The 14,260-nt window shown below is 40.9% G+C and overlaps 1 protein-coding gene across 1 annotated transcript; it reads right to left on the bottom strand.

Annotated features, from left to right (window-relative positions):
* Positions 1–12,322: 12,322 nt before the first annotated feature.
* Positions 12,323–12,994, bottom strand: LOC117085299 (chondroitin sulfate N-acetylgalactosaminyltransferase 2-like). Its single transcript, XM_033214079.1, has one exon. The coding sequence runs from the start codon at positions 12,798–12,800 to the stop codon at positions 12,393–12,395; it is 408 nt and encodes a 135-aa protein (XP_033069970.1). The 5' UTR covers positions 12,801–12,994; the 3' UTR covers positions 12,323–12,392.
* Between the last annotated feature and the right edge of the window lie 1,266 nt (positions 12,995–14,260).

Below are 14,260 nucleotides of genomic sequence, written 5' to 3'. Positions count from 1 at the left end.
TTTCCCCCAAGCCCATGGCCAAACTTGTATCCTAGCCTGTTTTCTTTCTTGCTTGCTTTTTTTTTTTTTTTTTTTTTTTTTTTGAGATCAAGTTTTGCTCTTGTCACCCAAGCTGAAGTGTAGTGGCACGATCTTGGCTCACTGCAACCTCTGCCTCCCAGGTTCAAGCGATTCTCCTGCTTCAGCCTTCTGAGTAGCTGGGATTACGGGCATGTGCCACCATGCCTGGCTAATTTTTTTTTTTTTTTTTTGTATTTTTAGTAGAAATGGGGTTTTGCCATGTTGACCAGGCTGATCTTGAACTCCTGACCTCAGGTGATCTGCCCCCCCACCCCCCCGCCCGGCCTCCCAAAGTACTGAGATTACAGGCGTGAGCCACTGCACCCAGCCTCCTGGCCTGTTTTCTTATGGTGTCTGGGCTAAGAATGGTTTTTACATTCTTAAAGGGTTAAAAAGAAAAAGAATATATGACGGAGACTGTATGTGGGCTCTAAAACCTAAAATATTTATTATCTGGCCATTTTTAGGAAAAATTTGCCAACCTCCATCCCAGAATCATTACTAATAGTGCCTCCTTTCATTCACAAAAGTGTCCAGGCTTGGATGATATTCTGTATGAACACTTATCTGTATCTGAATGAGGCACTTTACAGCCCTTTGAAAGTTCTCAGCTGAAGGCTTTTCTAAATATATAGATTGATTTTTGGCCAGCTGGAGGTTGCATTTTTTCCCCTTCTTTTCTCCATACTTGCCATCCAAGGGGAGCTGTCTATAGCTGAGATCTTGTGCTAACCCTCAAGGGAAGTAACCCACTTGATACCACTGTTTTTCCCTCATGCCCAGAAATGTGTTAGGTAGAGGAATAATTTACTGTACCTTTCTCCCATCTTGATTTAGTTGTTTTCTTATTTTATAGATGACTCTGAATTCATGTTATTTTCTTTGGTACTTGCTTAGAAGTATGGAGGAAAAGTTTTGACTGAAGAAGGTGAATGGAAATGTGACTGAGACAAGCTGAATTCTGATTAGACCTTGTATTAGGCCATTCTCACACTGCTATAAAGGAATACCTGAGACCTGAAAAGAGTTTTAATTGGCTGTCAGTTCTAGTGGCTGTACCGGAAGCATGGCACCAACATCTGCTCAGCTTTTGGGGAGGCCTCAGGGAGCTTTTACTCGTGGCAGAAGATGAAGCTGGAGCAGGCACATCACATGGTGAAAGCAAGAGCAAGAGAGTTGGGGGGAGGTGCCACACAATTTTAAACAACCAGATCTTAGGAGAATTCACTCACTATCATGAGGACAAACCATGAGGATCCACCCCCATGACCCAGATGCCTCCCACCAGGCCCACCTCCAACATTAGGGATTACATTTCTTTTTTTTTTTTTTTTTTTTGAGAAGGAGCTTCACTCTTGTCACCCAGGCTGGAATGCAGTGGCATAATCTTAGCTCACTGAAACCTCCACCTCCTGGGTTCAAGCAATTCTCCCTCCTCAGCCTCCCAAGTAGCTGGGATTACAGGCACCCACCACCATGCCCAGCTAATTTTTGTATTTTTAGTAGAGATGGGGTTTCACCATGTTGGCCAGGCTGGTCTCAAACTCCTGACCTCAGGTGATCCACCCGCCTTGGCCTCCCAAAGTGCTGGGATTAGAGACGTGAGCCACCGCGCCCAGCCAGGGATTACATTTCAACATGAGATTTGAGGGTACGAATATCCAAACCATATAATTCTGCCCTGCCCCCTCAATTCTTATGTTCTTCTCCCATTTCAAAATACAACCATTCCTACTCAGTATTCCTGCAAAGTCTTAACTCATCCCAGTATTAACTCAAAAGTCTCAATTTCAAGTCCAAAGCCTCATCTGGAGATAAGTTTCTTCCACCAATGAGCCTATAAAATTAAAACAAGTTATTTACTTCCAAGGTACAGTGGAGGTACAGGCATTGGCTAAACATTCCTGTTCCAAAAGGAAGAAATCAGACAAAAGAAAGGGGCTACAGGCCCTAAGCAAGTCCAAAAACCAGCAGGGTAGTCATTAAATATTAAAGCTCCAAAATAGTCTCCTTTGACTCCATGGCCCACATCCAGGGCACACTGGTGTGAAGAGTGGGCTCCCAAGGCCTTGGGCAATCCATACCCATGGCTTTGCAGGGGACAGCCTCTGTGGCTGCTCTCACAGGTTGAAGTTGAGTGCCTGTAGCTTTTCCAGGCTCAGGGTCCAAGTTGCTGATGGATCTACCATGCCAGGATCTGGAGGATGGTGACCACCTTCCCACAGCTCCACTAGGCAGTACCCCATTGGGTACTCTGTATGGGCCCTCCCACCCCACATTTCCGCTCTGCACTGCCCTAGTACAGGTTGTCTGAGGGCTCTATCCCTGCAGCAGGCTTCTACTTAGGCACCCAGGCTTTCTTATACATCTTCTGAAATCTTGGCAGAAGTTGCCAAGCCTCCTTCACTCTTGCATTCTATGTGCCCACAGGCTTAACACCATATGGAAGCCACCAAGGGTTATGGCTTGCACCTTCCAGAGTGGTGGCTCACACTGTATCTGGGGCCCTTTGAGTCAAGGCTGGAGCTGGAGCAGCCTGGATGCAGGGAACAGTGTCCTGAGACTGTGCAGGGCAGCAGGGCCCTGGACTGGCCCAGGGAACCATTATTTTCTCTTAGGCCTCTGGGCCTGTGATGGGAAGGGCTGCCTCAAATATTTCTGAAATGCCTTCAAAGTCTTTTTCCCATTGTCTTGGCTATCAGCACCTGGCTCATTTTTAGTCATGCAGAGCTCTGTAACAAGTGGTTGCTCTGCCACCTGCTTGGATCCTTCCTCAGAAAAAGCTTTTTCTTTCTTTGCAGGTGGCCAGGCTGCAAATTTTCCAAATGTTTACACTCTGCTTCCCTTTTAATTATAAATTCCAACTGTAAGTTATTTCTTTGCTCCTGCCTCTGAGCATAAGTTATTAGAAACAGCCAGATCACATCTTAAATGCTTTGCTGCTTAGAAAAATTTCTTCTGCCAAATACACTAAGTCATCACTCTTAAGTTCAAACTTCCACAGATCTCTTGGGGAAGAACACAATACAGCCAAGTTCTTTGCTAAGTCATAACAAGGGTGACCTTTGTCCAGTTCCCACCAAGTTCCTCATTTCCATCTGAAATCTTGGCAGCCTGTACTTCACTGTCCATATCACTATCAACAATTTAGTCACAAGAATTTAACCGGTCTCTAAGACGTTCCAAACTTTCCTTCATTTTCCTGTCTTTTTCTGAGCCCTCTGAACTCTTCCAAACTCTACCCATTACCCAGTTTCAAAGTTGTTTCCACGTTTTCTTTATAGCAATGCCCCACATCTGGTACCAATTTTTTGTGTTAGGCCATTCTCGTGTTGCTATAAAGGAATACTCAAGACTGGGTAATGTATAAAGAAGAGTTTTAATTGGCTCACGGTTCTACCAGCTGTACAGGAAGCATGACACCAACATCTGTTTGGTTCTGGGGGAGGCCTCAGGGAGATTTTGCTCATGGGAGCTTGCACATCACATGGTGAGAGTGAGAAACAGAGTGGGGAGGGAGATACCACACACTTTTAAACAACCACATCTCATGAGAACTCACTCACTGTTGCAAGGACAGCACCAAACCATGAGGGATCCACCCCTATGACCCAAACACCTCATACCAGGCCCCACCTTCAACATTGGCGATTATATTTCAACATTCGATTTAGAGGGGATAACATCCAAACCATATCAGACCTCATGCAAGGTAAAATATTAGTAACAACTGGGATCAGGATCATTTTCTTGTTACTAATTGGCTAACATTAGATTGGTTAGCATGAGGATTGGTGAAGAGCAGGCTTATGATGAGATTGGATCTAAGAAGACGAGCATATATGGTATTATTTAATATTATCTTGACAATTAGTAGAGATAGAATCAGTGAAGAATGAACAGAATTGCCTAGTGTGATGTGTCATCAGGAATAAATTATAGCTTTTCAACTGAAATATTAGCGGGGCATAAGTAAATGTCATGGCAGTTCCCCCAGTGGGTATAGTTTTGTTGGTTGTGGGATTCTACTGATGTGACCCTGGTATGACACTTCCCTTTCAACCCAATCTGAGTTGCCTATTAGGGTTCTTTCATGACTCGGAAAACAAAGCTATTTTTCTTTTTTCTTTTCCTTTTTTTTTTTTTTTTTTTTGAGACAGAGTCTCACTCTGTCACCCAGGCTGGGGTACAGTGGCGCCATCTCAGCTCACTGCAAGCTCTGTCCCATGAATTCACGCCATTCTCCTGCCTCAGCCTCCCGAGTAGCTGGGACTACCGGTGCCTGCCACCACGCCTGGCTAATTTTTTTTGTTTGTTTGTATTTTTAGTAGAGACGGGGTTTCACCATGTTAGCCAGGATGGTCTCCATCTCTTGACCTCGTGATCCGCCCACCTCGGCCTCCCAAAGTGCTGGGATTACAGACGTGAGCCACCCCACCCAGCCCAGCTATTTTTCCTTTGCACTTTTTTCAAATGTTTTTCTTTTATTGTCTTATATTTACCACCAACCTAGTAGCACTGCCTGTCACAGTATCTCTAGGTCTCTGATTTATTGGTCTTTTAGTTTTATTGATCAATTCTGCTGGGATTTTTTGAGAATTTATTTTCTATTTCATAACTTATTTTGTTTTTGTAATATTCTTTTATTTATTTATTTAGAAATGAGGTCTTGCTATGTTGCACTGGTTGGCCTCATACTCCTGGGCTCAAAGTGATCCTTCCACCTCAGTCTCCTGAGTAGCTGCAACTACAGGCATGCACCACCAAGCTCGGCTATTTTATTTTTATAGGATAGTTACATTTCTGCAAAACACATAATTAACCCTTCCAATCTATGAACATGTATATACATTTGTTTATGTCTGTATGAGTGTGGAGAAATGATTTAACAACATCAGAACAACATTTGTTACCTTGGAGGGGCAGAGGTGGGAAAGCAAAGTGGAATAGTGAGGAAGATTATTATTATTTTCTTTGTTTTGTTCTAATGGTTATTTTGAAGAGTTGATAACTGTGGATTGTTGTGTAATATTATAAAAAGAGAATTTAGAAACTACCCATATCTCTCAGATCTATGACTCCCATCTGCCTGCAAGTTCCTATCACCTCTTCCCTGCACTTCTGCGATAGCCTCATTGCATTTCTATTTTTGGCCTTTTCCAAGTAGTTTCCCATCTAATAGGCAAGATAATTCTTTGGAAACCTAAATGAGAACATGGCACTCTCTTGGTTAAAAACCTTCAGTGGCTGGGTATGGTGGCTCATGCCCATAATCCCAGCACTTTGGGAGGCCGAAGTAGGTGGATCATTTGAAGTCAGGAATTTGAGATCAGTCTGGCCAACATGGTGAAACCCTGTCTCTACTAAAAATACAAAAATTAGCTGGACGTGCTTGCTTGAATCCAGGAGGTGGAGGTTGCAGTGAGCTGAGATTCTGCCACTGCACTCCAGGATGGGTGACTGAGTGAGACTCTGTCTCAAATAAATAAATAAATACCTTCAATGCCTTTCCTTATACTTTGAATACATTTCAAACTTCCTTTCTCATGCTAAAATGCCCTGAGCAATCTACACCTACCTGCCTCTCAAATTCCTCCTCTTTGTTCCAGCTTTCCCCATGCCCACTGTAGGAACAACTACATAATCTTGCCTCAGGACCTCCTTATATCCTACCCCTTATATTCTGCCACCTGTTCTCTGCCTCAGATACTATCTTCCCACCCTTTATTTAAAAAAAATTTTTTTTTTTGAGACGGAGTTTCACTCTTATTGCCCAGGCTGGAGTGCAATGGCGCGATCTTGGTTCACTGCAACCTCCATCTCCAGGTTCAAGGATTCTCCTGCCTCAGCCTCCAGAGCAGCTGGGATTATAGGCGTGCGCCACCATGCCCAGCTAATTTTTTTTAATTTACCTGAAAATCTTTAATTTCCTGGCAAGGGAGCCTTATAGTTCTTTTTTTTTTTTTTTTTTTTTAATTTAAGTTCTAGGGTACATGTGCATAACGTGCAGGTTTGTTACATATGTATACTTGTGCCATGTTGGTGTGCTGCACCCATCAACTCGTCAGCACCCATCAATTCGCCATTTATATCAGGTATAACTCCCAATGCGATCCCTCCCCCCTCCCCCCTCCCCCCTCCCCATGATAGGCCCCAGTGTGTGATGTTCCCCTTCCCGAGTCCAAGTGATCTCATTGTTCAGTGCCCACCTATGAGTGAGAACATGCGGTGTTTGGTTTTCTGTTCTTGTGATAGTTTGCTAAGAATGATGGTTTCCAGCTGCATCCATGTCCCTACAAAGGATGCAAACTCATCCTTTTTTATGGCTGCATAATATTCCATGGTGTATATGTGCCACATTTTCTTAATCCAGTCTGTCACAGATGGACATTTGGGTTGATTCCAAGTCTTTGCTATTGTGAATAGTGCCGCAATAAACATACGTGTGCATGTGTCTTTATAGCAGCATGATTTATAATCCTTTGGGTATATACCCAGTAGTGGGATGGCTGGGTCATATGGTACATCTAGTTCTAGATCCTTGAGGAATTGCCATACTGTTTTCCATAATGGTTGAACTAGTTTACAATCCCACCACAGTGTAAAAGTGTTCCTATTTCTCCACATCCTCTCCAGCACCTGTTGTTTCCTGACTTTTTAATGATTGCCATTCTAACTGGTGTGAGATGGTATCTCATTGTGGTTTTGATTTGCATTTCTCTGATGGCGAGTGATGATGAGCATTTTTTCATGTGTCTGTTGGCTGTATGAATGTCTTCTTTTGAGAAATGTCTGTTCATATCCTTTCCCCACTTTTTGATGGGGTTCTTTGCTTTTTTCTTGTAAATTTGTTTGAGTTCTTTGTAGGTTCTGGATATTAGCCCTTTGTCAGATGAGTAGATTGCAAAAATTTTCTCCCATTCTGTAGGTTGCCTGTTCACTCTGATGGTAGTTTCTTTTGCTGTGCAGAAGCTCTTTAGTTTAATTAGATCCCATTTGTCAATTTTGGCTTTTGCTGCCTTTGCTTTTGTGTTTTAGACATGAAGTCCTTGCCCATGCCTATGTCCTGAATGGTACTACCTAGGTTTTCTTCTAGGGTTTTTATGGTATTAGGTCTAACATTTAAGTCTCTAATCCATCTTGAATTATTTTCATATAAGGAGTAAGGAAAGGATTCAGTTTCAGCTTTCTACTTATGGCTAGCCAATTTTCCCAGCACCATTTATTAAATAGGGAATCCTTTCCCCATTTCTTGTTTCTCTCAGGTTTGTCAAAGATCAGATGGCTGTAGATGTGTGGTATTATTTCTGAGGACTCTGTTCTGTTCCATTGGTCTATATCTCTGTTTTGGTACCAGTACCATGCTGTTTTGGTTACTGTAGCCTTGTAGTATAGTTTGAAGTCAGGTAGCGTGATGCCTCCAGCTTTGTTCTTTTGACTTAGGATTGTCTTGGCAATGCGGGCTCTTTTTTGGTTCCATATGAACTTTAAAGCAGTTTTTTCCAATTCTGTGAAGAAAGTCATTGGTAGCTTGATGGGGAAGGCATTGAATCTATAAATAACCTTGGGCAGTATGGCCATTTTCACGATATTGATTCTTCCTATCCATGAGCATGGTATGTTCTTCCATTTGTTTGTGTCCTCTTTGATTTCACTGAGCAGTGGTTTGTAGTTCTCCTTGAAGAGGTCCTTTACATCCCTTGTAAGCTGGATTCCTAGGTATTTTATTCTCTTTGAAGCAATTGTGAATGGAAGTTCATTCCTGATTTGGCTCTCTGCTTGTCTGTTACTGGTGATTAAGAATGCTTGTGATTTTTGCACATTAATTTTGTATCCTGAGACTTTGCTGAAGTTGCTTATCAGCTTAAGGAGATTTTGGGCTGAGACGATGGGGTTTTCTAAATATACAATCATGTCATCTGCAAACAGGGACAATTTGACTTCTTCTTTTCCTAATTGAATACCCTTGATTTCTTTCTCTTGCCTGATTGCCCTAGCCAGAACTTCCAACACTATGTTGAATAGGAGTGGTGAGAGAGGGCATCCCAATTTTTTTATTATTAGTAGCGACAGGGCTTTACCATTTGGCCAGGCTGGTCTTGAACTCCTGACCTCAGGTGATCCACCTGCCTCAGCCTCCTAAAGTGCTGGGATTACAGGTGTGAGCCACCGTGCCTGGCCCCACCCTTTACTTTAGTAGCCCTTTCTTATCTTTCAGTGCTTAAATTTACCTCCTCAAAAAATTCCCTGACTCATCTTGTTTCCATCTCCCCTTTTTATCTCTGCTATTTTTAACAAGTTTTTAATATAAAATAAAGCACAGTTAGAGAAAACTACACAAAACAAAGGTTAAGGAGTTATTTTAAAGTGAACACCCTTGTAACCACCACTCAGGTCAAGAAATAGAATGTTGTGAGCCATCCCAGAGGCTCCTCCATTTGCCACATTCAAATCACAGCTCCCTCCTTCCCTGCAAAAATAGCCATGATTCTGACTTTTTTTTTTTCTAATTATTTCCTTGTTTTCTTTATGGTTTTTATCATCTATGTATGCATTTCTAGACAGTATAGGATTTTTAAAAATGTATTTTCTTAGTGGTTACTATGGGGACTACTGTCAACATCTTGAATTTATAACCCTCTAGTTTAAATTGATACCAGCATAGTTTTAATAGCATATAAAACTTCTGTTCCTTTGTAACTCCGCCCCACTTTGTTGTCACAGTTTACATTTTTGTACATTGTATGCCCAGTAATATAAATTTAAAATTATTTTTACACATTTGCTTTTTGAATCATGTGGGAAATAAAATGGAGTTACAAACCAGACTTGCAGTATTACTGGCTTTTATTTGTACGCAGTTACTTTTACCGGAGATCTTCATTTCTTCATATGGCTTCAAATTACTGTCTAGTGTCCTTTTGTTTCAACTTGAAGGCTGCCCTTTAGCATTTCTCACAGGGCAGGTCTACTGGTAACAAGCTCCCCTAACTTTTGTTTGCCTGGGAATGTTTTATTACTCCATTTTTGAAGGGCAGTTTTGTTGGATATAGAATCCTTTGTTGATAATTTGTTTTCTTTCATCACTTTAGTATTTATTTTTAAATAGAGACAGGATTTTGCCATGTTGCCCAGGCTGGTTTTGAACTCCTGAGCTCAAGCAATCCACCCACCTCAGCCTGGGATTACAGGTGTCCACCACTATGCTCAGCCTCTTTTGAAGCAGTTTATTTTATTTTTATTCTTATTTTATTTTTATTTATTTATTTGTTTGAGGCAGAGTCTTGCTCTGTCGCCCAGGCTGGAGTGCACTGGCACGATCTCGGCTCACTGCAACCTCTGCCTCCCAGGTTCAAGTGATTCTCCTGCCTCCGCCTCTCAGGTAGCTGGGATTATAGGCCTGTGCCACTATGCCTGGCTAATTTTTGTATTTTTCGTAGAGCTGGAGTTTCACCATATTAGCCAGGCTGGTCTTGAACTCCTGACCTCAAGAGATCTGCCCGCCCATCTGACCTCAAGAGAAGCCTCCCAAAGTGCTGGGATTACAGGCATGAGCCACCGTGCCTGGCCTAAAAACCTCTTTTCTTTATAAATTACCAAGTCTCAGTCATTTCTTTATATTAATAGCAGTGTGAGAATGGACTAATACACAGACCTACACAATAATTTGTGAATAAGATTTGCTCTGTTGTCTCTGGAACCAGAGAACAGGGTCTTAAACTGGGAATGCAGGCTGCCATCTTCTAAACCATCACCAAGCCAGAGGAGTGGGGCAAGGATGAGTAAAAATGCCACAAAGCTCTCCTGCCACTTTAGTTTCTTTTTTTGTTGTTGTTTCAGTGTTCACTTGGTTGCTGTAAACCTTTGACTGTTTTTCAAAGTCCTGAAAAAGTTGACTTTGACGGTTTCTGTTTGTTTTTCTGTGTTTCTGTGGAGGAATAGGATTTAGAGCTACCTAATCTGCCATTTTGCTGATGTCATTCCCCTATATATTATAGTATTGCTCATTTTAAAAAATTTGATATTTCAATCTCTCTCTTAATCTGGTTTCCTCTCTATCTCTTTTTTCTTTCTCTGTAAAAATTATCACATATTAAAATTGACTTTTTAAAAACACATCTATACCATTTAAAAACATTTATTTTTTCTGGTAATAAAATACTTTATTGGTACTGTTTAAGAAATGTCAGAAACATAGTAACATTTCCATTGGTTAGCTTCCATCTTTAAAAGCTGGTTTAAAAACAACAGGAGGAAAAGTAAACTCATTTGATTCTCTCAAAAAACAAGCTGTAACTTACCTTTGCAAATACTTATGTTATCTCACTTTAAATACTATAATTCACTGGTCTTCGTAATACATAATTGTATTAATATATGAAAGGAGAAAGTGGCCTGATTTTGCAGAGAACATTTCACACATCTTTAAAAAAAATCCCTAAACACTACCACAACTTAAAACTTGTAAGAGTTATTATAATATTGAATTAACATAGCACCTAGAAATTTGAAATTGTAATAATTTCAGATGATATGATTTACTGAGAAAAAGAGTAATGATTTTTCTTCAGTCAATTTTCAGGGGTTTAGGTACTGATAAAATTCAACATAGGTCTATTTTAAAAGCCGAAGGTTAAAAAATTTATGCATGCTAGGAATTGACCTGATGGTAACAGATCCATGAGTGACAAATAATGTGGTGCAGTCCTATCTGAATATAGCTTCTTCTTCACTTTGTCTCATTAATTTATACCTCAATTAAAACATTCTATATGCAAGTGATATATTTCTCTAAAACATTCCATATTTCAGATTTCCATTCAGACTATCTTCCTCTCCTCCTTCCTTTTCTCAAATCAGAGTATCTTGTGGTATACCATTTGCTTTTTCTCCCCACAATGAAACTCTTTTTCAACTCAAAGTATTATAGTAATGCAAATACAAATGTAGCATTTATAATATATGAGAAAAAAGGATAGCTAATACATATGTGTCCATGCCAAATGAGAAAATCGAAAGCAAAAACAAAACCATGCTATGCTCATTTATTCTGAACCACCATGGGAAGACCCTGATGTAGCTGGCGCACGTAAACTAATGTTCCCAGACACAGCTAGGATCCTGTACTCCAACATAACTAAATGCTTTATTAAAAAGGTTTCCGTGTTCTTTTCTGTTCGTGCAAAATAGTCTACAGCAACTCTGACTACTAATCCTGAACATGATGATAATGTAATAACATTATATATATATATATATATATATTTTTTTTTTGAGATGGAGTCTCGCTCTGTCGCCCAGGCTGGAGTGCAGTGACGCAATCTTGGCTCACTGCAAGCTCTGCCTCCCGGGTTCATGCCATTCTCCTGCCTCAGCCTCCCGAGTAGCTGGGACTACAGGCGCCCGCCACCACGCCCAGCTAATTTTTGGATTTTTGGTAGAGACGGGGTTTCATCGTGTTAGCCAGGATGATGTTGATCTCCTGACCTCATGATCCGCCAGCCTCGGCCTCCCAAAGTGCTGGGATTACAAGCGTGAGCCACCGTGCCTGGCCATAACATTATATTTTTAATCAAGCCATAGATTCGAATCTATTTTCTACTATTACCCATTTGCTTAAAAACAGACTTTCAGGAGGCTAAGCATCAGTAAGTTAAGGAGTTTTTATTTCTGCTTTTCTCTTGATTGATTGATTGAGGATTTCAGATGTGTCAAATAATCATCCTCTACTTTAGTGGAAAAGGATTCTTCAAGCTATCAAATCAAGCAGGCTGACTCAGGGGTGGGCAGGTGAAGATACCTGTCCACACACTATGCCCATAACACTCCATCTCCTCTGTAAGAATGTGCTGCTCTCCACCTACCAGCAACCCAACACATGCCATCCTCTTCACCCAGATGCAATCAGGACACCACGCAATCAGAACATGGGTACCAGGTAGAACTAACTCAAAACAACTTTTGGGACAAATACCAGATTTCAATTTGTCAATTATTCCATAGTGCAGTATTCTCACAAAACAGAGACTTTATGTTGAAACATTTTTCTTCTCACATCAAGTTGAACTGCTAAAGTAATGTCAGAAAAAACATGAAAAATAAACATGTCTTCTCCAAAAGAAGCACTGCATCCGGAAGTGGAATTAAGGCTAAATAGTGCTAGTTTGCGGTTCACACAGTAACGCATTAATTATGATTTCAACCAACAGCTTTGCTGTTTATCCTGTATGCCTGTTTATGAAGATGCGTCTCTGTTTCCCCCCGAAGACCAGCATTCCCAGGTGGGAGTGAGAGGCCTCATTCATGCCTTTAGACTGGATGCACATGTGGTACTACTCAGGGGTCAGCTCATCAGCACAGCGCTTTTCATGCCACAGGTGGAAAAGACCAGTAAACGGAGTCCAAATCACAATGAGGTCACCATGTAAGCATTTTTGATAAAGACGAACATCTTCTCCACCCCAACCTTTCACTTCCATGTCAAATCCACCAATGGTCGGGAAATCTGATCGATACTGACAAGTCATTCCAAAGCCAAAATCTCTCCAAAAGCCAGAATCCTTTTTGTGAACCAGCTGCTGCTCCACAGGTGGTGGCACTTCCTGTTTGACATAAACAATGGCAGGATTGTAAAGACTGAACACCACAGGGTAAAACACCTTCTTACCTGACTCAGCATTTAACTGGCAGCTGTTAAGGAATTCGGCTGAGAAACAGATATCAACATCACAGAAAAACATCAACACCTCTCCCTTGTCCCAAGCTCGGGCACCCACATTTACTCCTCATCCACGACTAAATTCTTCATTCAATGAGATCAAGGTGTAATTGTGAAAATTAGACTCACTTGTGACAGATTCTAGGCTAGACCTGACTTTAGACAGTCCTTCATTACCAAAATACCCACTGTGAGATGAATCTTGTCTTGATGAATACAAACCTCCCTGAAGTTCTGCAAAAACTGTACAAATGCTTCAGTTCTTTCAGCAAGTGGTGTAATGATATTAATAACTGATCTTATGATGTCAATAATCTCGATCTTCACTTTCATGAGAGGTCCAAAAGGGCGGAAGAGGGTCACATGTCTATATTCCATAAGGTCTGCTTTCTTAAAAAAGAGTTCATACTGTGTGCCCTTATCTCCAGTCTAACCCTCTTATCCACTCCCCTCACCTCTAACTTCTGACAACCAATAATCTGTTCTCTAATGACAGTATTGTCATTTCAAGACTGTCATATAAATGGAACCATCCATTTTAGTTTAGTTTTGGTTTGGTTTGGTTTTTGCTTTAGAGACAGGGTCTCACTCTGTTGCACAGGCTGGAGTGTAGTAGTGCAATAACTTAAAAATTTTTTTTTACAAATTTTTAAAACTTTTATGTTAAGTACAGGGGTATACATGCAGGATGTGCACGTTTGTTATATAGGTAAACATGTGCTGTGGTGATTTGCTGCACAGATCATCCCATCACCTAGGTATTAAGCCCAGCATGCATTAGCTATTCTTCCTGATGCAACTCCTCTCCCCACCTCCTCCCACATGTGCCCAGTGTATGTTGTTCTTACCATGAGTCCATCTCTCATCATTTAGTTCCCATTTATAAGTGAGAACATGTGGTATTTGGTTTTCTGTTCCTACATTAGTTTGCTGAGAATAATGCCTTCCAACTCCATCCATGTCCTTGCAAAGGACATGATCTCATTCCTTTTTATGGCTGCATAGTATTCCATGGTGTATATGTACCACATTTTCTTTATCCAGTCTATTATTGATGGGCATTTAGGTTGATTCCATGACTTGGTGCAATTACTTTTGAAGCTGGCTTTTTTCATTCATCATAATGCCTTTGAAATTCATCCAAGCTGTTGTGTGTATAAATAGTTGGTTTGTTTTTATTGCTGAACTGTATTCCATTGTATGGATATATCCACAGTTTATTCTGTTCTTTGAAGGGCATTTAGATTGTTTCCAATGTTTGGCAATTATAAATAGAGCTGCTATAAACATTCATATCGAGGATTTTTGTTTTTGCTTTTTTATTTAAAAATGCTTTATTTATTAATTTTTGAGACAGAGTCTTGCTCTGTCACCCAGGCTGGAGTGCAGTGGCATGATCTCGGCTCCCTGCAACCTCCGCCTCCCAGGTTCAAGCTATTCTCCTGCCTCAGCCTTCTGAGTAGCTGGGATTATAGGTGCCCA

This window comes from Trachypithecus francoisi, unplaced genomic scaffold (assembly GCF_009764315.1).
Source record: "Trachypithecus francoisi isolate TF-2019V2 unplaced genomic scaffold, Tfra_2.0 Contig00054, whole genome shotgun sequence".
Taxonomy (NCBI): domain Eukaryota; kingdom Metazoa; phylum Chordata; class Mammalia; order Primates; family Cercopithecidae; genus Trachypithecus; species Trachypithecus francoisi.
The sequence above is the reverse complement of the archived record's forward strand: the minus strand, read 5'-3'. Positions and strand labels throughout refer to the sequence as shown.

Bases quoted from the DNA above. Each gene is read 5' to 3' on its own strand.
- LOC117085299 (XM_033214079.1), bottom strand. From the start codon at position 12,800: ATGTTTTTCTGTGATGTTGATATCTGTTTCTCAGCCGAATTCCTTAAC.